Here is a 23750-nt window from a genome sequence, read left to right on the forward strand (position 1 = left end):
AAGAGAATTTTTTAATTCTAGTAATGTGGTTGAAGAAAATAGACATGGAGGGAATTTACAGAACATTCAGACGTACCCTTAAATGAAGTCGGGAAAGCTGCCAATTTGTTTGGTTCTTTCCAATTTTCAGTGAAGAAAACCAGATGCTAGGACAAGGACAAGACAAGCTAAGAAGCTGCCTTTGTTTCCTGCCTCTGTGCCTGAGGCCAGTCTCACCCAGCCCAGCTCTGGTGTGGACCTCAACCCGGAAAACAAGAAGCAGGAGGGTGGTGGCCACAGCCAGGATGGGGTAGGTGCTGTCCACATCCCTGAAGCTTGGGGATCCAACTCCCCAGACCCTCGCAGCTTCCGAGGCCTGAGCTCTGGAATGACTACCAACATTCTTTGTCTTTTACAAAATATCACTGCCATCAGGCTATCTCAAGCTTCCCAAAGTAGCACTGCTAACCTGTCTTCCTTGAACATGGCTTTGCTATCGAAGAAAAAGTAATTCTGAGAGTTTCCTTGATATGAGAGACTTTGCAAGCACTTGCATACAAGGTGACTTCTCTTTGTATAGGGATTCTTTTTGGAGTGGAGAGGAAACACGCTCACTGTCAATTTGGGCATATACAGTACATGTGGGGACCTGAAGTTGTGTCTCCTGCAGCCCAGATCTTTAGCTCTAGAATCCTCACGCACAGGTGTTGGAATTTCAGTCATTTTTGCTTTGCTTATGCTCCCTCCTTCATGGGTCTTACCCAGCCTCTCTATGTGATTAGGAAGGGCTCAAAGGAGCATCGCCCCTCTATCTACTGCACAGTAAGTTTCACCCTGGCAGGTCTGGTTCACTGTCTGCAGCACTTAGACCAGACCTGGCACATGGTAGGGCTTGCTGAATGTTTGAGGACTGAATGAATAAATGAGCCTCAAAGACTTGAACAGGCTTGAAACTGGGCTCATCGCCCTCCCATTCCTCAGGCCATCATTCTGTTACTAAGAGAGGAGCTCTCCATCCAAAATCCTGGGCACCTTTTGGTTTGGAAACAGTGGCTGACTAGAGGGGACCTGGGAGAAGACCCAAGTCATCTCTTCACAAAGAAATAGCTGGCATGAAAGGAACTGTGAGGAGGAAATAACAGAGCTGTCAGGCCAACAGACTTGCGTGTAAAATTAAGTCCCGGGACAAATCAAGTTATATTGGCAGATTAGAGGCAAGACAGAGGGCTGGGCGGGGGCTGAGATGCTGAGAAGTGACATGCACAGATGGCCCTCTCCAACTCTCCCATCTTCTAGACAGGAATGTGCTGCCCAAACTCACGTAGCTAATGAGTTGAAAGAGGCAAGCAGCAAAACCCGGCTGTCCCGACGTCCCATACGAATCTCTTTCCACTGCCCCATCTGCCACGGCCCCCCAGGGTCCAACTACGTCCAGTAAGCCCAGGAAAAGCCTTTTGATTGCATCTCTGTGCTCCAATAGCAGGCTTCAGCTGTCAGCAGGTAAGCTTAAGCAGGAGAATTCGCTCTCCTGTGTAGTGGTGTCAAATCCTGCTGACTCTCCACGTGCCCCCAGATTGAACCCTTAGTCATCTTTGATCACACCCTCTCCCGAGCCACCCCTGCCGGCAGAAGGTGAGCACGGCCCACGCTGACTGACCCCTTACGACAGGCCGGCACTGTGCTAAGCACTTTATAGGTGTTGTCATCTCCTTTAAACCCCATGGGAAGAAGACTACCATTACACCCACCTTCACATGTGGGAATGGAGGCTTGACGAGATTAAACAACCTGCTCACACAGTCCACAGATTCTAATTGTCACAGAGGGGACTTGACCCCACACAGAGTCATGCCCGAGTTCACCCTCTTAGCCCTACGCCATACTGCCTGCCCACTGAAACTGGGTCCTGTGGAGTCAGCCTTTCTATCCCCCTTATCACAGTTCAGTCATTGGCCTCTCACACCCACACCACTACCCAGCCTCTTCTCCCAACCTCTTCCCCTTCCCATCCATTTCTGCTCATCTTCCAAAACCATGATTTTCCTATGATGCTGAGAGGATTTTCCTCACGTCAACCAGTTCTCCAGTTCTCTGTGGTTACCAACTGGGTGTCCAACAATTCAATTCAATTCTGACACTGTCTATCCGGAGTGAGCATCAGATCTCACAAGTGAAGGGCTCGGTGCTGACAAATAGAAATGGCAAGCAATAGGATATATGTGAGTATATGAAGAAGCCATTTGGTGTAAACCTAATTCGGCCTGACCTTGTCTTTCCAAAAGGGCCTGACCATGGCCGTTGAGCATGCATTGTATATCTGCTTTAGACATTTCCTATGGCAAGAACAAAGGCCCTTGAGATAAAGGTGCAACTTCCCTTCCCCTCCGAATGTTGGCAATTCCTTGATTAAGCATCTTTCCTTAGGCTAGGAACTGACTGCTGCGCTCACCTGTGACCACCCAGCTCAAGACAACAGACTTGCTTCCTGCTATGCCCGCCGAGATAACAGATCCACTACCTGCTGTGTCCATCAAACGCTGTGCTGACGGGGCAATCTTGTGACTATTGTGGGAGGGACATTTGAATCATATGTGAAACATCCTCTTTGAGGGTATATAACCACTCTGTATACCACCGCATCTTTGGAGTGCTCCATTCCTTTGTGGAAGGACTCTCTCAGGCCATGGTCCTCACATTCTAGCTGAGAATAAACTCTCCCAAATTTTTATTTATAGGTTGGCTATGGATTATTTTCATCGACAGTGCCACAAGGCTGCCCTCTACTTCAGATACCAGTTGCAAGTCCTGGGCCACCTGCACTTCTGACCGATCAGCCATAACTTGGGGGTTCCCACCATCCCCTCCACAGGTTTGATAATTCGCTAGAACGACTCACAGAACTCAGGAAGGGATTTTATTAAGGTCAATTATCTTATTAGCATAGAAAAGACACTCATCACTGGGGAGATTCCAAGGGTTTGGGGAGCTGTTTGCCAGGAACTGGGGACAAAGATGAAATATTTATTTTTTATTACACCACACTTGCCCTCTACTCAGAAACCTCTGTGGCTCCCCACGACAACAGGGGAGAGCCCAAACTTTTCATGGCGGCCTTTAAGCGGTACACAACCTCATCTCCCATGATTCCTGCCACCTGGCTCTGGTCCAGGTTGGGCCATCTTGCAGATTCCTGCCTCTGCACCTTTGCTCCGTCCTCTTGGCCCTTCCCTGAATTGAAACGTTTCACTGAGTCAAAATGGAATGAAAATCCTTCTTAGGATGCCATTTGTTTAGAGACGTGAGGAAGCTGAGAGATGAGCTGGTTCAAACCTCCTGTTTTATAGACGAGGAACCAGTGACCCAGAGAGGTGAATGTCACGGCCTCAGATTACAGACTAATTCTCTCTCAGAAGGCAGAGAGAACAATGCCAATCTCTGAACTTCTGGTGATGAGTGCTGGGTAGGATAAGCTTCAAAGTAATAAACTCTTTTGTACGCCTTCAAAAGCACAAACCACAAGGCAAAAAATAAAAAAGATTAATTTGATTATAGCAAATGAAGGATTTCTGTTCAACAAAAGACACTATGGACAAAGTTAACAGACATAACATAATCAGAAGATATCTGCATTGCCTAAAATTGATCACAGACCAATGCCTAGAACTCCTGAAAATTAAGAAAAACAGAGCAAAAGAAGTTTTAAAAAAAAGAGCAAAGGATGTGAACATGCAATTTGGGAAGAGGAAACCCAAAAAGTTAACAAACATCTCAAACTCACTAGTTATTAGAAAAATACGAGATCAAACAAGAAAATGTTATTTTGCACCTACCGCAAAGCTGGATAATACCGCGGAGGACATGGGGGTTCACACTGTGTGGGTGTGAGTGGGAGCGCAGAGGCTCTGGGAAAGCAATCAGGTAGTCCTTTGTCCAAGTGCGTGCCCCATCCCTGTGACCAGCAATTCTGCCCTTGGGGATGAGTCCCAAAGACATCCTCACATGTGGGACCTACAGGGGGCACGATGCACACTACACATACATGGTAGACACAGAGTGGCATGGAGAAATTGTAAAAACACCAGTTTGGGACAAAAGTAAGAAACAGAATGAGCTGAGTAACACGACGTGTTACATAATTTAAAAATACAAGCACTGGGTGGGCCCAGTGGCGCAGCAGTTAAGTTCGCACGTTCTGCCCAGGGTTCGCCGGTTTGGATTCCAGGTGCCAAACTCTGCACCACTTATCAAGCCATGCTGTGGCAGGCATCCCACACATAAAACAGAGGAAGATAGGCAGGGATGTTAGCTCAGGGCCAATCTTCCTCAGCAAAAAGAGGAGGATTGGCGGCAGATATTAGCTCAAGGCTAATCCTCCTAAAAAAAAAAAGCACCTAAAACAATAATAAAGTTTCTGCAGTACACACAGAAACAAAACATCAACATCACGCACATTAGCATGGTTGCCTGCGTGGAAAGAGGGGAATGTGACAAAGGAGATCTGACTAATGGTCCCTGGGGGAGTTCAAGGCAGGGCCATGGTCTACGCCGGGCTGGCCCCTGGCTCAGGCCGCTGGGAGCAATTTGCTGACGTCAATAAGGCTGCAGGCTTTTGGACAGAAAGTGGTTCAGGGCCCAGGGCCTCAGGCGCAGGGCCTCAGGCGCAGGGCCTGCCGGAAACAGGCCACCCTTCTGTACTGAAGCTGTCTTCCTCACAGCCCACGTCGACGGGAAGCGTCCCCTCTCTGGGAATGAATCCCCTTGGATTCTGTGCTTTGGGGGATTTCATACGTCCACTCAGTGAGTAAACACTAAGAACAGTTTAGGCAGCGCGGCTGAGCAGTAAGAGTCAGATAAACTGACGGCCGCAAAACCAGGCCTTCCCTTCCTCACAACCTTTTTTTTTGGCAGGGCGCTCAGGGCAAACCTTCACTGACCACTTACTACGAGCCGGCAGGGTGCTAGGGAATTTTACACGCATCACATGTATGGCTCACAAAAATCCTACACGGTGGGCTGGGCGTGATCCCCCCTATTGTACAGTTCAGGAACACGAGGCTCAGAGAAAGCAAGCTGGCCGAGCTCATGCTGTGAGGGCATCCAGGCTGTCCTCCTGGTGCCTCAGGGGACACGACACCAGTCCATCTAGACAGCTATACCAACCAGTACTTTTTTTTTCTTTAAAGATTGGCACCTGAGCTAACATCTGTTGCCAATCTTCTTTTTTTTTTTTCTTCTTCTCCCCAAAGCCCCTGGGTACATAGTTGTATCTTCTAGTTGTGAGTGCCTCTGGTTGTGGCATGTGGGACACTGCCTCAGCATGGCTGGATGAGCGGTGCCATGTCAGGGTCCCACCAGCAAAACCCTGGGCCACCAAAGTGGAGAGTGCAAACTCAAACACTTGGCCACGGGGCTGGCTGCCCAACTAGCACTTTCGACATCCTCCCTCCACGGTTTCCTGCCAGCAGCTGGGTCTGGGGGTCTCCAGGCTTGCCTCTCAGAAGGACCCCACAGCAATCCTTGGGACATGCAGGGCTAGAAAGCCTGGACCTCCTCAGAGGCTAGTGCTCCTGGAGCTAAGCTAGATTCTAGCAGTTTCCTCTTTGCCCTCTACACTCTCGAGTCCTTAGATGTGGCTCCTCTAACCAGGTCTAGTTTCTGGAGAACTGGAGATGCCCCTCCACAGCTGTTTTCCACTGTGATGTGACTCTCCAGCTTCCTGCGATTCAAGACGCGGCGGGTGGATGGGTGTAGTGGGGGAAGCTTTATAGCAGAACAGCAGTGAATTCCAGGAGAGGGGGCTAACATAAGCAAAAAGTGAACAATCTCCGTACAACAAGAGGGCAGAGCGCTAGCACACGCTAAAGTATTACAAGCACGATGATTTCATGCAGGTCAAGTCATGTTTGTCAAACCCCAGAACTACAGAGATGCTATCAGGAGCATGGCCATCAGCCTCACCACTGGCTCTCCGCCCTCTCTTTACCTTCTGCCAGCTATATATAATTAGCCTATTTTTTCCTCGGGTCTCAGGCCAATTATTTTGAGTAAAATTTAAAAGAAAGTAATTCCATCCAACAAAAAGTATAGTTAACATTCCTGGGGGTGATGGGCTGTAACTTGTAGCTGATCAGCCTCCCCGGGAGTCCTGTCAGAAACCTCTGATGCGATGATTAACGCCATGAGCTCAATTGGACTTCAAGAGGAAAATATCATTATTAGGAAAAACTAAGAATTCTCCATTTTTTTTTTCCTACCAAAAGGAGTTTATATAACCGTGGAGAAAAGGATGTCGCAAAAAGAAAAGTTTACAAAGTTGTGGTGTATTGAAGTCGAAACAAACATGGAAGGTTTATTCTACTCTTCTGGGAAGAAACGGAAACGTAGGTAGGCTAGCAACAATTCAATTAATAGGTACTCCGCCAGCAGAGGCCGGCCGCCAGCGAGCCCAGCAGATGAACTCTGGGGCTTAGGGATCTGTTTGAATCGCTGCTGCTTTCAGCAGCCCTGATACCCTTAAAACCAACAATCGGAAGGGAGAGGAGCTCTCTGCCCCTCTCTCATCTCTCTAAAATGAGCTTTCTTGTCGGGGGAAAATACCAAACAGCTCTACTCTTTTACCATTTCCTGTCCTCCTCCCTCCAACTTTCCAGCGGAAAAAATGCAGCAGTGTGCTTTGCTGACCTCTACTCTCTTCCCACACCAAGGGCCTCGTCAACCCTTCGTATCCTGGCCGGGACCACGCATCTTCCTTCCACACACGTGGATCTCTCAGATTTCCCTGGACTCCTGCTCTGTTCTTCCTCCTCCGAAACTCCTAGGATTTTTTGTCCCCGGTTTCTCTACAAAATCCCTTTACTTTAGGCTTTTACACAGGATTAAACTTGGGTGGTGGTTTGATTTAAAAAAGCAAACAAACCATATATATGTTTTGGTCACACTTATTTATTACTCTGTAACCCCTCTCTGCTCCTTTTCTAGAATTTAGTTGAACAAAAAGGCATCGCCTTTATCAGAGCAATTGGAAGCTTGAACTTAAACTCTTGCACATGTTTTAAGAGCCTCTCATCTCTTAAGTCGGACTCTCTTCCTAAATCTCTGCTGCCAAACTGATTTTATTGAAATCCTTTCAAACCCCACTCTTTCTACATTCTGGTCCTCTCTGGAACCTGCTTTCATTTTTTAAACCTATACAGTAGTGTCTGGTAATAAGAAGAACTCACACTTACAGAGTCCATACTGTGTGTCAGACAACCCTCTGAGGGTAGACATAATTACTGTTCCCATTTGATAGGGGCTGGAAGTAAGGCAGAGACAGAGGAAGTACCCTACACACAGAAGGTGGTTGAACCCCGCCAGTCTACCCCAACGCTGTGAGCTGATTAAGCATGCACCAGCTCTGGGGTCAAAGGGATCTGGTGTCCATTCTTATCTTTGGGAGCTGATGACCTGGATAATGTACTGATCCTCTTTGACCCAGAGTTTCTCTTCCGATAAGATAGAGATAAAGCATTCTTCTAAAGACAGAGCAGTGAACGAGAGAGATGCCCGACAGGTCTACTTCGGTCCCTGGCACTGGATAATTGCCAACGCTCCCACGCATCCCAGTTGAACCCCCTAGTAGGCAGGGCTGGGTCCCGCTCTTCTAAACACCCCATCTCACAGTAGGGGCCCCACGACATCAGTCTGTTTAGGACAAATCACCCAAGGGACTTCTGTGTCTGCATCCACCTGGCACACTGGCCAGAGTCTGGCTTTCTCCCCACATCACTGTGCGCCCGGGTCCTAGGCTTGCCACCCCGTGCCATGCCATTGACTGCTCCTTCACCCCGGTTCTCTCTCGGTTCGGGGACTCCTCCCGCCGGGGCTCCCGCGCCTCCCGGCAGCCGCCCTCTTACCATGGCATCGTAGCGCAGGGCGTTCATGAAGTGCACCACCTCGGCGCCCTTGTACACGGTGAACCAGAGGGTGCCCTGGTACTGGTCGCCCGCGTCGAGCAGCAGCACGTGGGGCTCGGCTCGGCGGATCTCCTGCACCTTGGTGAAGAGGCGCGCCACGCCGCCCACGCAGCGGCTGGCATTGACACACTTGCTCGAGTCCTCGCTGGTCTGCTCCAGCCGACTGTGCACGTCGTTGGTGTGCAGGATGGTGAGCTCCCAGGCGCCGGCCGCCGGCCACAGCAGCGCGCCCAGCGCCAGGAGCCGCAGCGCTGGCTCTCGAGCGGCTCGGGGACACATGGCTGCGCCGCGTGGAGCGGGCGCAACTGCAGGCGGGCCGGGCGAGTGGCGGCGAGTGGCGGCGGGTACGCTCGCGCGGCGGACGCCCGAGATACGCGCCCTGGCCGGCGGGCGGGGCGGGGCGGGGCGGAGCCGGGACCGGGACGCGCCCTCCTTTTGTCCGGAGGCCGGCTCCACGGCCAGGCGCATGCCTGCGCGGTCACCCGATCTGACCCTGGCACCCCGGGCGCTGCGGCGCGGCTGGCGGCTGGCGGCAGACGGCTGGCGCCCGCTCCCTGCAAGAACAGTGCGGAGGTTGTTCCCAGCGGGGAGCGGCCACCGGCCACGATTCCAGCCCGAGCGCGGAGCCTGGGCGCCCGCGACCCCACGGCCGGGGGCTGCTGTTTCTTGGCGCGAGGGAGGAGTCGAAGGGTCCACCCCGTGGGTGGGGCCTCGCTGCTTCTCGCCTCTTTTGAGGCACTAATCTTTCCCAAGAAGAATGCGTGATTTGTGTTGGGCTTGTGGTTGCGCGAGCTCATCACTTGAAAGAGAGAAAGAGGGAAAAGAGAGGAGGTGGAAAGAAAGATGGGCGAATGAGAGGGAGACAGGAATAGAGAGAGGCGCACTCTGCTCTTTGGGCTGTGGGGCCGAAGACGCCTTTGAGATGTGGCCGACTGCTGTCTTTCCAGTTTGAGAACGCACCAAGTATACGTTGTTTCGATGCAGAACCTCAGAAGCTAAGAAATCGTTCGAAGCCAGTCCTGCATTTACTCACGATTAAAACCTTAGCGATAAAACAGCAGCGGTGCTGTTGTTGCTCATGGAAACTCAAACGGACCCTGCGGAGTAAAATCAGCAGCTATGAGAACGTGATGATGCCTTCTGTTGCTTTTCTAGGCATTTTTTCTCTCAGTCCTATTTTTGAGGTTTTAGCGTTTGAAGGATGGGGTCTTTGTGTGTGTGTGTGTGGGGGGGGGTATTTTGAGGCAAAGCTTTTGGCAGGGAAGGCAATAACAGAAATGTGGAGTACAATAAACGAATCATCGTTATAATCGAATGTGAAATTGCTGCAGGCTTTCCCTCTGTGTAACGGGGTGATTCCCGAGTGCTGCCGGTCATCCAGCAGGTTTGAGAAGGGAAGGAGAAGCGATTAGTTTGGAGTCCCTATCAGGTGTCCCATGATTTGTGCTTTCCAGAACAGCACATGTAGTCCTCACAGTTCTCCAAAATGCATCGTCAGTCCGGTTACTTTTTTTTTTTTTTTTAAGCTTTTTGGGATGAAATACACATAACAAAACTTACCACTTAACCATTTTGAAGTGGACAGTTTAGTGCATTAAGTATGTTCTCATCACCGCCAACCACCTCCAGAACTTTTTCATCTTCCCAAACTGAAACTCTGTACCATAAAGCAGCAGCTGCCCTCAGTCCTCAGCAACCACCGTTCTGCTCTCTGTCTCGATGAACCTGACGACACAAGGCGGCTCATAAAAGTGGAATCATATAATACTTGTCCTTTTGTGACTGATTTATTTCACTTATCATAATGTCCTTGTCAACAAAAAATAATCCATAACCAATCTATAAATGAAAATTTGGGTGAGTTTATTCTGAGCTTAAATCTGAGGATTATAACCCGGGCGAGTCTTTCCACAAAGGAACAGAGCACTCCAAAGAAGCGGGGGTACACAGGGTGGTTATATACCCTCAAAGAGGATGTTTCACATATGATTGAAATGTCCCTTTTACAGTAGTCACGAGGCTGCTCTGTCAGCACAGTGATTGATGGAAACGCAGATAGGTCTGCTGTCTCAGTGAACCCCGTGGGGTGGCAGGTGTGTTGCCTCGGGCTGGGCGGTCACAGATGAGCGCTGCAATCGGTTCCCAGCCTAAGGAAAGATGCTTAATCTTTAAGGAGATGCCAACGTTGGGAGGGGGAGAGAAGTTGCACCTTTATCTCAAGGGCCTTTGCTCATGCCATAGGGAATCTCTAAAGCAGATATACAATGCATGCTCAACGGCCTCCGTCAGGCCCTTTTGGAAAGACAAGGTCAGGCCGAATTAGGTTTACACAAAATGGCTTCCTCATATACTCCAATATAGCCTATTACTTGCCATTTTTGTCATCCTCAAGGTTCATCTGTGTAGTAGCATGTGTCAGAATTTCCTTCCTTTTTAAGGCTGAATAATATTCCGTTGTATGTATATACCACATCTTTTTTATCCATTCATCCGTTGATGGACACGGGCTGTTTCCATCTTTTGGCTGTTGTGAATAATGCTGCTATGAACACGGTGTACAAATATCTGTTCAAGTCCCTGCTTTCAGTTGTTTTGCGTCTATACTCAGAAGTGGAATTGCAGGATCGTATGGTGGTTCCATGTTTAATTTTTTGAGGAACTGCCATACTTTCCTCTATAATGGCTGAGCCGTTTTCCATTCCCACTGGCAATGCACAAAGGGTTCAATTTCTCCACATCCTAGCCAGTACTTATTTTCTCTTTTTTTGCTAAAAACCATCCTAAGAGGTTTGAAGTGGTTTCTCATTGTGGTTTAATTTACATTTCCCTCATGATTAGTGATGTTGAGCATCTTTTCATGTGCTTATTGGCTATTTATCTATCTTACTTAGAGAAATGTCCATTCAAGTCCTTTGCCCATATTTTAATGGGATTATTTTGTTGTTTTTGAGTTGTAGGAGCCTTTATATAGTCTAGATATTAATCCCTTATAGAAATATGATTTGCAAATATTTTCTCCCATTCCACGGGTTACGTTTTCATTCTGTTGATAGTGCCCTTTGAAGCACAAAGTTTTATATTTTGATGAAATTTGATGTAACTATTTTTTCTTTTGTTGCCTGTGCTTTTAGTGTCGTATCTGAGAAATCACTGCCAAATCCAATATCAGGTATCCTTTCTTTTATATTTTTTCTGAGTTTTAGCTCTTAGGTTTAGGTCTTTGATCCATTTGGAGTTAATTTTTGTATATGGTGTAAAATGAAAGTGCAAATTCATTCTTTTGCATGTGGATATCCAGTTTTCCCAGCACTAATTGTAGAAAAGACTGTCCTTGCTAGCCCTGTTTTAAAGATGTGTGCTTTAAGGCTTAAATTGTGTACTAATCAGGATTCTCCAGAGAAATAGAACCAATATCAGATATACGCATGTAAGAGATTTACCATGAGGTATAGTCTCCTGTGACTATAGAGGCTAAGAAGTCCCACGATCTGCCATCTGCAAACTGGAGATCCAGGAAATCCTCTAGTGTCGTTGGAAGTCCTAAGAGTCAGAGAGCCAATGGCACAGATTCCAGTTTGCGTCTGATGGCCTGAGAACGAGGAACACTGAGGACAGGAAAAGATCGATGTTACAGCTCAGCAGTCAGGCAGAGAGCGAGTTCAACCTTCCTCTCCCTTTTTATTCTGTTCAGGCCCTCAGTGGATTGGATGATGGCCACCCACATTGGGAAGGGCCATCTGCTTTCCTCAGTCCACCAATTCAAATGCTAGTCTCTTCCAGAAATGCCCTCACAAATCCACTGAGAAATGCTGCTCAACCAGTTATCTAGGCATCCTGTGGACTGGTCAAATTGACACATAAAATTAACCATCATAGAGAGTGTAAATCATTTGTCCAGGAAAGTCCGTACAGATTGGGAGCAGCAGAGCCTGGGGTCATACAAGACCGGTTCCTCTGGAACACCCTCTAATCCTTACCCTGCCAGATTTTGTCCTGCCCACCTTTCAGCACCCTGCTAGAAGCAGGTAGAGAAACTGGTAGTTTTCTTTTTTAACTTAAAGTAATTTTAGAGTTACAGAAGAGTTGAAAGGTAATACAGAGACTTCCGGCATACCCCTCACCCACCTTCCCCTAATGTTAACAGCGTATGTAACCATCAAAGCGAAAAAATCTACATTGAATTGGGACTATTAACTATACTACTGGTTTTGTTTGGATTTCACCAGTTATACCACCAATATGCTTTTTCTGTTCCAGAATCCAATCCAGGTACCACCCTGCATCTGCTTGTCGTGTATCTTTAGCCTCCTCTAATCTGTGGCAATTTCTCGGTCTTTTTTTTTTTGTCTTTCATGACCTTGACACTTTTGAAGAGTACTGGTTTTTGTATACCGTCCCTCAGGTTGGGTTTGTCTGATGTTTTCTCATTGTTAGACCAAGGTTATGGATTTTTAGGGAGAATGTCACAGAGGTGAGGTGTGTCCTCATCATATTCATATCTGGGGATATGTGGCATCAATGTGACTCACCACTGATCAGTGGGGAACTGATGATTTGTTGTTTCTTGCTTTTTACACCTGGGCCACTGCATTAGCTTCCAAAATTCCTGTCCTGAGGATGCTACCAGACTTCTGCTTCAGCATCATTCCTCTGTTGCTCATTCTCACGCAGATCTAAAATGGCTTTGTTTGTTTATTGGATCAAATTCAAACTTCCCAATCTGGTCTTTTTAAACATTCACCTTATTCAGCCAACTTTACTTTCCACTGTCCCTCCCACGTTGGTGCTTCTTTCCTTCCCTCCACACCGCCATTCTCGTCCTGCCATCAGGCCAAGGGCCAGGCTGCCTTTAGGTTCCAGTTCAAGTGTGACTATGCCAGGCAGCAGTGAGCTTTCTCTTCTCTGCATTCCCAATCTATTCCTACACTCTCACTTTCAGTGGGTTTTACTTTTCCCCCCAGGTTTTAATGTGTATATCTTGTCTTCCCTTGAAGTGCTATTCAAGTAGCACTAACTCAAAAATTTTCTTTAGAGACAGTGAGTGATAATGCAAAAGAAGGATTTCAGCAGCTGATAATGCTGTGGATAAGGCTGGGCTACATGTCCAAAGAAAGCTGCAAAGCCACTAGGGTCATAGATATTCCGTATCAATTAGAAAGTAAAGATAGACTTAATGAATTTCTCCTACAAAGCAGGTAGCTCTATATACAAATCAGGGCTCATTTATTGTTTCGTCAGTTAATTAGGCTTAAGAAAGTAGTAGAGAAAATGTTAGTAATGCAGAATAAACTTAAAAGTGTGTAGTGTCAGTAGCCATTACGTTGGGAATAGCACAAAAAATTGAGGAAATGTTCTTTCAGTATTTGAAATTATCTGATTCAGCAAAGAGCTCTCTCACTGCTGCCCAATAGGGTTTGCTTTGCCTGCTTCATGATTATGCCAATCACTGAGATGACGATTTTGCAGCAGAGAAAGGGTTTACTCACAAGGCAGCCAAATGAGGAGATGGGAAAATAAATCTCAAATCTGCCTCCCTGATAAATGGGGATTAGGGGTGTTTATTGGATAAAGGGGCAGGGCAGTTGGAAGTGTGGGAATAGATGCTCGGAGGTAAGGAGAAGTGAGGTAATTGATGATCTGGGCAAGTGTGGTCAAGCTTCCTGGCTCTTCACAGGACACATGTACACAAAATGGTGGTGTTACCGTGATCTGAGGGTGGAGTTTTCAGCTCCTTAATGTCAAAGGGTCACCTATTTGTCATCGGCACAAGCCCAGCTGATGAGTTGAGGGTCTTAACCGCCTGAACTGGGCAAGGAGTCAACCCGTAGTTCCTGAAAAACTCAAGCACTCGTTACCATGGTGACCCAAGTGTCAGAGATGTGATTTGTCAAGTGGTTTTTGGTAATGTGTTATCTAACTCCTTTTGCAAACAGACAACTAACTGAGTACAGTTAAAGAAAATTGGCCCGCAGTTTCATCACATCATTGACAAACAGCCCATGTAGTGCTGAAGCTAAAAAAAGTTTTAATTTAATGAATATAGTTTGTAATAAGGTGAGAAATACTTCAACAGTCAATCACATGTCAGATTTCATAACTAAATTTATTGAAACATAAATTGAGATGAGAGAGTGATGTCAGCATCATGGCAAAGTCAGTACTTCCCTTTGTGTCTCCCCTCTAAGTTACAACTAAATGGACATTCATTAACCAGCAGAGGATTCCATGCACAGCATGACAGAGCATCTGAGAGGTCCACACAGCCGTGCATCTGAAAGTGGGTGCACTGGATCCCCAGGAGGCAGTAGAACTAGATGAGCACACTCTTCTCCCTCCCCATCAGCAGTGAGCCAGGTCAAGGATTCTCACACAGTGGCTGACACGACTGTAAGAGGAGGCAGGGGTAGCCCAACTCATATGAATACTTTGGGAGTTGTAGCCTGGCCTGTGAGAGCACACACTGTGTGCTGGTGGCCCTGTCGCTGGGAATGCTCTACACTGAGTGATGGTGGTATGGCCCCCACAAAGGTACCCACCTGCCAAGCGCAGTGAGGCGAAAAGTCACCCTGCCAGCAGAGGACAACAGCCCACAGGACAACCAAGTGGCAGCTCAGCTTCCACATAAGCACCCCTCCCACCTAGCGCAGCAGCTCAGCTGGTCCCCTGCTGAGTGCAGCAGCCCTGCCCACATGAGAGTGATCCATCCCCAGCATAGAGGCCCCACCTATTGTGTGTGACCTGCTCACCCAGCACAGAGGCTCTGCCCAGGTGAGTGCAACCTGCAGAGTGGATGCAGCCAGCCTGTGCAAATGCAGAGCAGCCCTACCCACGCAACTTCTAGCAGATGGGGTGGGATCAGAAAACACAGTTCCTGTACCCACCCCTAGCAGTGGCAGGTGGAATCTGAGAGCTCAAACTACCACACATGTGCTGGCAAAGGATCAATTCATCAAACTCCATGAAGAACTACAGTAACACTTCAGAGCAGAAGGAAAATGACAAATCTCCAGAAACCAATCCTGAAGTCGCAGAAATTTATAATCTAAATAAGACACAATTCAAAATAGCTGTCATAAAGAAACTCAATGAGTTACAAGAAATCTCAGACAGTTCAGTGAACTCAGGAATAAAATTAATGAGCAGAAGGACTACTTCAACAGAGACTGAAACTCTTTAAAACAAACAAACAAACAAACAGAAATTCCGTATATGAAGAACAGAATTAACAAGATAAAAGTCTAGAAACCATAAAAAATAGAGCTGATATTATGGAGGACAGAATTAGTGAATTGGAGGATAGAAATATAGAAATGCTTCAGGTAGAGGAGGAGAGAGAACTAAGATTTTCAAAAAATGAAGAAATACTTTGATAAATATCTGATTCAGTCAGGAAAAGCAATATAAGGATTATAGGTATTCAAGAGGAAGAAGAGAAGGAGAAAGAAGCAGAGAGCTTGTTCAAAGACATAATAGCTTCCCAAACCTGGGGAAGAAAGTGGACTTGGAAGTACCTGAAGCCAATAAAACTCCATTTGCATCAATGGAAAAGACCTTCTCTAAGACATATAACACTAAAACTGGCAAAAGTCAATGACAAAGAAAAAATAATACGGGTGGCAAAGCAGAGGAAAATAACCTACAAAGGACCCTCTCAGCAGAAACCTTAGAGGCAAGGAGAGAATGGAATAATATATTCAAAATACTGAAAGACAAAAACTTTCAGCCAAGAATACTCTATCCAGTGAAACTGTCTTTGAAATATGATGGAGAAATAAAAGCTTTCCAAGTTAAACAAAAGCTGAGGGATTTCATCACCACTAGACCTCACTTACAAGAAATGATGAAGGAAGCCCTCCTACCTGTAACAAAAAGGCAAAGGTTTACAAAGCTTTGAGCAAGGAGATAAATAGACAGACAAAATCAGAAAACTGCAGCCCTCTATCAGGACAGGTTAGCAAACATATAATCATAACATAAAAGGTAAAGGAAAGAAAGCATCAAAAACAACTATAAATGCTTTGATGTAGTCACAAACTCACAATACAAAACAGAATAATTTGTGACAGCAGTAACTCAGAAGGGAAAGAGGAAAGGGGTGGAACCTGCTTAGGCTAATGGAGATAAGAGACCATCAGAAAATGGACTGTCTCATCTATGAGATCTTTTACGCAAACTTCATGGTGATCATTAAACAAAAAATCAGAGCAGAGTCACAAATCACAAATAAAGAGAAAACTGAGAAAACCACCAAACTGAAATGACAGTCAGAAATACATGGGAAAAGAAACAATGGAAACATAGAACATCTGGAAAACAATAGATATAATGACAGTATTAAGCCCTCATATATCAGTAATCACTATAAATGCAAATGGATTGAATTCTCCAATCAAAAGACACAGAGTGGCAGGATGGACTAGGAAATAAGACCCAAAAATATGCTGCCTCCAGGAAACACATCTCAGCTCTGAAGACAAAAATAGGCTGAGGGTGAAGGGATGGAAGATGATACTCCAAGCAATGGCAAGCAAGTGAAAACAGGTGTTCCCATACTTATATCAGACAAAGCAGACTTCAAGAAAAAAAAGACAATGAGAGACAAAAGGGGCAGTATATATGATAAAAGGGACGTTCCACAAAGAGGACATAACACTTATGAATATTTGTGCACCTAACACAGGAGCACCAAAGTATATAAAGCAACTACTAACAGACCTAAAGAGAGAAATTGACAGCAACACAATAATAGTAGGAGACCTCAACACCCCACTTACATCAATGGAAAGATCATCCAGACAGAAGGTCAACAAGGAAACAGTGGCCTTAAATGAAACACTAGCCTAGATGGACTTAATAGATATATACAGAACATTCCATCCAAAACAGCAGAACACACATTCTCCTCAAGTGCACATGGAACCTTCTCAAAGATAGACCATATGTTGAGAAACAAGGCAACCTCAATAAATTTAAGAAGATTGAAATCATATCAAGCGTCTTTTCTGTCCACATTGCTATGAAACTAGAAATCAGATACAAGAAAAAGGCTGGGAAAGGCACAAATATGTAGAGATTAAAGAACATGTTCCTGAACAAACATTGGATCAGTGAAGAAATCAAAGGAGAAATCAAAAAATTCCTGAGGACAAATGAAAATGAAAACACAACATACCAACTCATGGGATAAAGCAAAAGTGGTATAAGAGGGAAATTTATAGACATACAGGCCCACTTCAATAAACAAGAAAAACCTCAAATAAGTAATCTTAAACTACACCTAATAGAGCTAGGAAAAGAAGCACAATCAAAGCCCAAAGTCAGCAGTAGGAGGAAAATAATAAAAACTAGAGCAGAAATAAATGAAATAAAGACAAAAAAAATAGAAAGAATCATGAAACTAAGAGCTGGTTTTTTGAGGAGATAAGCAAAATTGACAAATCCTTAGCCAGACTCACTAAGAAATGAATAGAGAAAGTGCAAAGAAATAAAATTAAAAACAAAAGAGGAGTAATTACAACAGATACCACAAAAATACAAAGGCTTATGAGAGAATACTGTGAAGAACTATATGCCAACTGAAGAAATGGATAAATTCTTAGACTCATACAACCTCCCAAAACTGAATCAAGAAATAGAGAATCTGAATAGACCTATCGCAAGTAAAGAGATTGAAATACAAATCAAAAACCTCCCAAAAAATAAAAGTCCAGGACCAGATGGCTTCTCTGGAGAATTATACCAAACAGTCAAAGAAGAGTTAATATCTAACCTTCTCAAAGTATTCTGAAAAATTGAAGAAGATGGGACACTTCCTGACTCATTCTGTGAGGGCAATATTACCCAGATCCCAAAGCCAGACAAGGACAACACAAAGAAGAAAATTACAGGCCAATATTGCTGATAAACATAGATGAAAAAATCCTCAACAGGGGCCAGCCCCATGGCTGAGTGGTTAAGTTTGCATGCTCTGCTGCAGCGGCCCAGGGTTTCCCTAGTTCAGATCCTGGGTGTGGACATGGCACCACTCATTAGGCCACGTTGAGGCGGCATCCCACATGCCACAACTAGAAAGACCTGCAACTAAGATATACAACTATGTACGGGGGAGGTGTGGGGAGATAAAGCAGGAAAAAACAAAAGATTGGCAACAGTTGTTAGCTCAGGTGCCAATCTTTAAAAAAAAATCCTCAACAAAATATCGGCAAATCGAATACAACAATACATTAAACTGATCATACATGACCAAGTGGGATTTATACTAGGAACACAGAGATGGTTCAACATCTGCAAATCAATGTGATATATCGCCATAACAAAATGAGGAATGAAGCTCACATGATCACCTCAATAGATACAGAGAAAGTATTGGACAAGATCCAATATCCATTTATGATAAAACCCCCAACTAAATGGGCATAGAATGAGAGTACCTCAATATAATAAAGGCCATATATGACAAACCCACAGCAAATATCATACTCCACTATGAAAAACTGAAAACCATCCCTCTGAGAACAAGAACAAGACAAGGGTGCCCACTCTCACTGCTCCTATTCAACATAGTACTGGAGGGTTTGGTCAGAGCAATTAAGCAAGAAAAAGAAATAAAAAGTATCCAAATAGGAAAGGAAGAAGTAAAACTCTTGGTGTTTGTGGATGACATGCTTCTATGTAAAGAAAACCCTAAAGAATCCACCAGAAAACTTTTAGAAATAATCCACAACTACAGCAAAGTTGCAGGGTATAAAATCAACCTATAAAAATCAGTTGCATTCTTATATGTTAAAAACGAGCTAGCAGAAAGAGAAGTCAAGAGTACAGTCCCATTTACAATTGCAACACAAAGAATAAAATACGTAGGAATAAATTTAACTAAGGAGGTGAAAGACCTCTACACAGAAAACTATAAGATATTACTGAAAGAAATTGAAGAAGACATAAAGAAACGAAAGATATTCCATGTCTCAGATCGAAAGAATAAACTTAGCTAAAATGTCCATAATGACTAAAGCGATTTACAGATTCAGTGAAATCCCAATCAGAATCCCAATGATGTTCCTCACAGAAATAGAATAAAGAATCCTAAAATTTATATGGAACAACAAAAGACCATGAATAGACAAAGCAATCCTGAGAAAAAAGAACAAAGCCGGAGCATCACAATATACTACAAAGCTAGAGTAATCAAAACAGCATAGTTCTGGCAGGAAAACAGGCACGCAGATTAATGGAACCTAATTGAAAGCCCAGAAAAGAAACTGCACATGTATGGACAGCTAATATTCAACAAAGAAGCCACAATGGAGAACACACAATGGAGAAAGGAAAGTCTCTTCAATAAATGGTGTTGGGAAAACTGGACAGCCACATGCAAAAGAATGAAAGTAGACCATTATCTTGAACCATACACAAGGATTAACTCAAAATGGATTAAACACTTGAATGTAGGACCTGAAACCATAAAACTCTTAGAAGAAAATATAGGTAATACACTCTTTGATATCAGTCTTAGCAGTATCTTTTCAAATACCATGTCTACTCAAGCAAGGGAAACAAAAGAAAAAACAAACAAGTGGGACTACCTCAGACAAAAAGCTTCTGCAAGGCAAAGGAAACCATGAACAAAACAAAAAGACAGCCCACCAACTGGCAGAAAATATTTTAAAATCATACATCCCATAAGAGGTTAATTTCCAAAATATGTAAAGAACTCATAGAACTCAACAACAAAAAGCAAACAATCCAAGCAAAAAATGGGCAGAGGATATGAACAGACACTTTTCCAAAGAAGACATACAGATGGCCAACAGGCACATGAAAAGATGTTCAACATCACTGATCATTAGGGAAATGCAAATCAAAACTACAATGAGATATCACCTTGCACTTGTCAGAATGGCTATAATTAACCACACAAAAAGTAACAGATATTGGATAGGGTGTGGAGAAAAGGCAACCCTCATACACTGCTGGTGGGAATGTAAACTGGTGCAGCCACTATGGAAAACAGTATGGAGATTTTTCGAAAAATTAAAAATAGAAATACCATATGATCCAGCTATCCCATTTCTGGATATTTATCCAAAGAACATGAAATCAACAATACAAAGAGATTATGCACTCCTACGTTCATTACAGTATTATTCACAATAACCAGGATATGGAAGCAACCCAAGTGTGCATCAACTAAAATATGGATAAACAAAATGCTATATATATATATTTATATATATATAGCCATAAAAAAGACAAAATCCTCCCATTTGCAAAAACGTAGATGGACCTTGAGTGTATGATGTTAAGCGAAATAAGCCAAACAGCTGGAGGTGGGCAAAAGGGGTAAAGGGGCACATATGTCTGGTGACGGATAAAAACTTGACTATTGGTGGTGAGCATGATGCAGTCTATAAAGAAACCGATAAATAATAATTTACACCTGAAATAACACAGTGTTATAAACCATTATGACTTCAATAAAATAATTTAAAACAAAAAAAAAAAAGAAAAAAAGAAAAAAAAAGAAAAGAAAAAGAGGGGCCCAGCCCCATGGCTGAGTGGTTAAGTTTGCGTGCTCCGCTTCGGCGGCCCAGGATTTAGCTGGTTTGGATCCTGGATGCGGACATGGCACCGCTCATCAGGCCATGCTGAGGTGGTGTCCCACATGCCACAACTAGAAGGACCCACAACTAAAATATACAACTATGTACTGGGGGGATTTGGGGAGAAAAAGCAGGAAAAACAAAGAAGAATGGCAACAGTTGTTAGCTCAGGTGCCAATCTTTAAAAAAAAAAAAAAAGAAAAGAAAAAGATACTGAGATACAAGTCCATTTGTCAAATCAGAGTTGAATTGGAAGCATAGGTTAGCTGTGGATACAAAAGTTCTGCAAGAAGCAATGAAAGGATTCTGTGAGAAACAGTTAGTAGTATGGCATGTACAATAAAGAGTATTGCATATTTTCTTACTATTTGTAAATTGTGAGCTACAATCCTTTATATCAGCAAAATTTATAATAAATACATGTGTGTGTATAAATGCATGCTTTTTGTTTTTGATCGTCAGCTGTTACACATTCACCACACAACGCTGGAGCTATCTAATGGATAATTTATGTTTCTTTTGTGATGTGAACCTGTTTTATATCTTACCACAAAGTCTTCAATAAAATATCTGTTTCTCTTCAAATGTGCTGAGGCATCACATTTATTTGGGTGAACTGAATGAACAATCTAGACGTCCTTTGAGATGAAGATGGGGCATCTATTTGCTCAGAGGTCTCCTGTCATGCTTGGGTCACACTGTTAAAGGGCTGATATTAATACTTTGGTTTTACCAGTGAGAAAATTTAATGTGATATTTAACCTGGCTAAATAAATTGTCCAAGATCATTCAACTAGTAGATGACAGATGTTGAATACAATTGAATTCCAACACTCAGGTTACATTGTTATGTCCTCACAAAGGTGTCAAGGGGTTCTACATGTTAAATTATAAAACTGGGGTTCTACATGTTAAATTAATTGCCCAAGTTCCCACAGGGGCACAGGTCTTTTTTCTTTTTATTGATGTAACTATATTTCACACAAGTTCTCTCTCCACTCACAATGTTCGTATCCTGTTGTCCCCCATCCTGGCATCTCTGACACCCAAGGGGCGGTTCTTGGTCTGGGCATTTCTGAGGAGGCTTGAGAAGCTCAGGATTATCTCTTGCAGCTTTTGCCATAGTCTCTTTGTGGCCACAGCAGTATGGTCAATGTATATCTGCCCCTTTCATAAACCCCAAGTAATAGAGGGGTGGGGTGCGAGTCAATCCAGGACGCATAGAATGTACATGTTCAGGGACCATGGAATGTACAGGGCGTGAGGAGACATCCACTCTGGTACCTCAGCTAAGAGCTGCCGCCTTCTCCAGCACCGTGGAGGCAGACAGAAGTTCAATCTGCAGCCTCTCTGCCACAGCCCTCTCAACCCCCGACAGCAGAAATAGCAGCAGCAGCATCCTTCCCCCTCCCCATCAGACCTTGCGCCTCCACACGGTGGAGTTCCTTCCTCACCTCAGGCTCCATTAGAAGCAATGTGGAGTTTGTGTCTCCCTCCGGGTGGGATCATGATGCTTCTCCCCCAGGGCAGGAGGACCTATGACACTCCTGGGACAGAATACTCTCTGCCACTGAGTGGACAGGTTTGAATATTATGGTTGCCTCCTTAAGCCCCTCTTCTGCCACTACATTATGTAGTCCCATGTTGCTGGGTTCTAAGTCGAACAAATTCACATACACTATTCTATTAGATTCCACCAAATCACCAGGAAGAAAAAGAATGGTGCACGGAAAAATGTAAGTCCTCACTCCATTTTATACTGGAGGTTCCATCTGAGAGCTACTGTAATTCTTAGGGAAAACCCTGGAAGCCTTGTTCTCTGGTTAGCAGGGAACAACTTAAGAACTGCTTTTGCTCAGCAGTTTCCACTTATCACAAGCCCTAGATATCTATCTCCTAGCTCTTCAGAAAAACTTCTGAGATGTTTACTATACTTTTATATGAAATCCTTAATGTGCTGAGGTAAAAATGAACTTTTGTTCCAAATTCTTGTAACATACATTGGTGTCTGTTTCCCAGTACACAGGCACTCATACTTTCAAATTAGGGAGAATTCCCAACACAATTATTAAGATCATTCAATAACAAATAAAATTGTGTTCAGTGCTTTCCCGGTAATATGTACACAGTTCATATTTTATTTGATTAGAGAAAAGTCCAAAGGAATTGGGATTGTCACTTATTTGTTCCTTTATTCAGTAAATATTTATTGAACACTTCTGATGTGACAGGCATTCAGTAAGGCTCCGGAGCTAAAATGAGTAACAGGATAGACCCTTCCTTAAAGCTCTTACCGTTCAGAGGAGGCAAAGTGTCATGGGTTGAATTGTGTTCCACCAATAACATATGTTGAAGGCCTACCCCAGTACCTCAGAATGTGATCTTATTTGGAAATACGGTCTTTATAGAGGTAATCAAGATAAAATGAGGTCATTAAAGTGGACCCTAATGCATATGACTGGTGTACTTCTAAAGGGAAAGTTGGACAAAGAGAGAAACACACGTAGAAAGAAGACAATGTAAAGACTACTAAATACGGGACAACTAAGCTCCTTGTAGTCAGACTAAGACTTAACTTAATTACAATTTCGGCTCTCCCAGAAGTGGAATCTTATGCCAGTCAATCAGGAATCACCTAAACAGCATTAGTTAGATAATCTGCCTTGATAGATCCCTGCCATCTCCTATGAAGAAAGTAACCTTGCAATAACCAGTTTGCTTTTTTGCCTAGTACAACTTTTTAATGTTTTAAAAAATTATTTTATTGATGTCAAATTGGCTTATAACATTGTGTAAATTTCAGGTGTACGTTATTGTATTTTGGTTCTATATAGACTGCTTCATGTTCACCACCAATAGTATAGTTTTTTTGTGTAGTGTGAGGAAGATTTGCCCTGAGCTAACATCCATTCCCAATCCTCCTCTTGTTTCTCTTGAGGAAGATTAGCCCTACGCCAACATCTGTGCCAGTTGTCCTCTATGTTTTGGTATGTGGGATGCCTCCACAGCATGGCTGATGAGCGGAGCAGGTCCACACCCAGGATCTGAACCCATGAACCTGGGCGGCTAAAGTGGAGTGCACAGAACTTTAACCACTCAGCCACGAGTGGCCCCCTAGTTGTCTAGTTTTTATCTGTCACCATACATATATGCACCTTTCCCCTTTTGCCCACTCCCCACTCCCTTCCCCTCTGGTAACCACGAATCAGATAACCTC

The 23750-nt window shown here is 44.2% G+C and overlaps 1 protein-coding gene across 1 annotated transcript in view; it reads right to left on the reverse strand.

The window, feature by feature from the left end:
- Window positions 1-8531, reverse strand: part of NT5E (5'-nucleotidase ecto) — a 59454-nt gene extending 50923 nt beyond the window's left edge. The window contains exon 1 of the mRNA XM_046675804.1: window positions 7875-8531. Within this exon, the coding sequence (XP_046531760.1) occupies window positions 7875-8402 (528 nt within the window). The 5' untranslated portion in view covers window positions 8403-8531. The remainder of the gene's footprint in view (window positions 1-7874) is intronic.
- Between the last annotated feature and the right edge of the window lie 15219 nt (window positions 8532-23750).

This window comes from Equus quagga, chromosome 11 (genome assembly GCF_021613505.1).
Source record: "Equus quagga isolate Etosha38 chromosome 11, UCLA_HA_Equagga_1.0, whole genome shotgun sequence".
Lineage (NCBI taxonomy): Eukaryota > Metazoa > Chordata > Mammalia > Perissodactyla > Equidae > Equus > Equus quagga.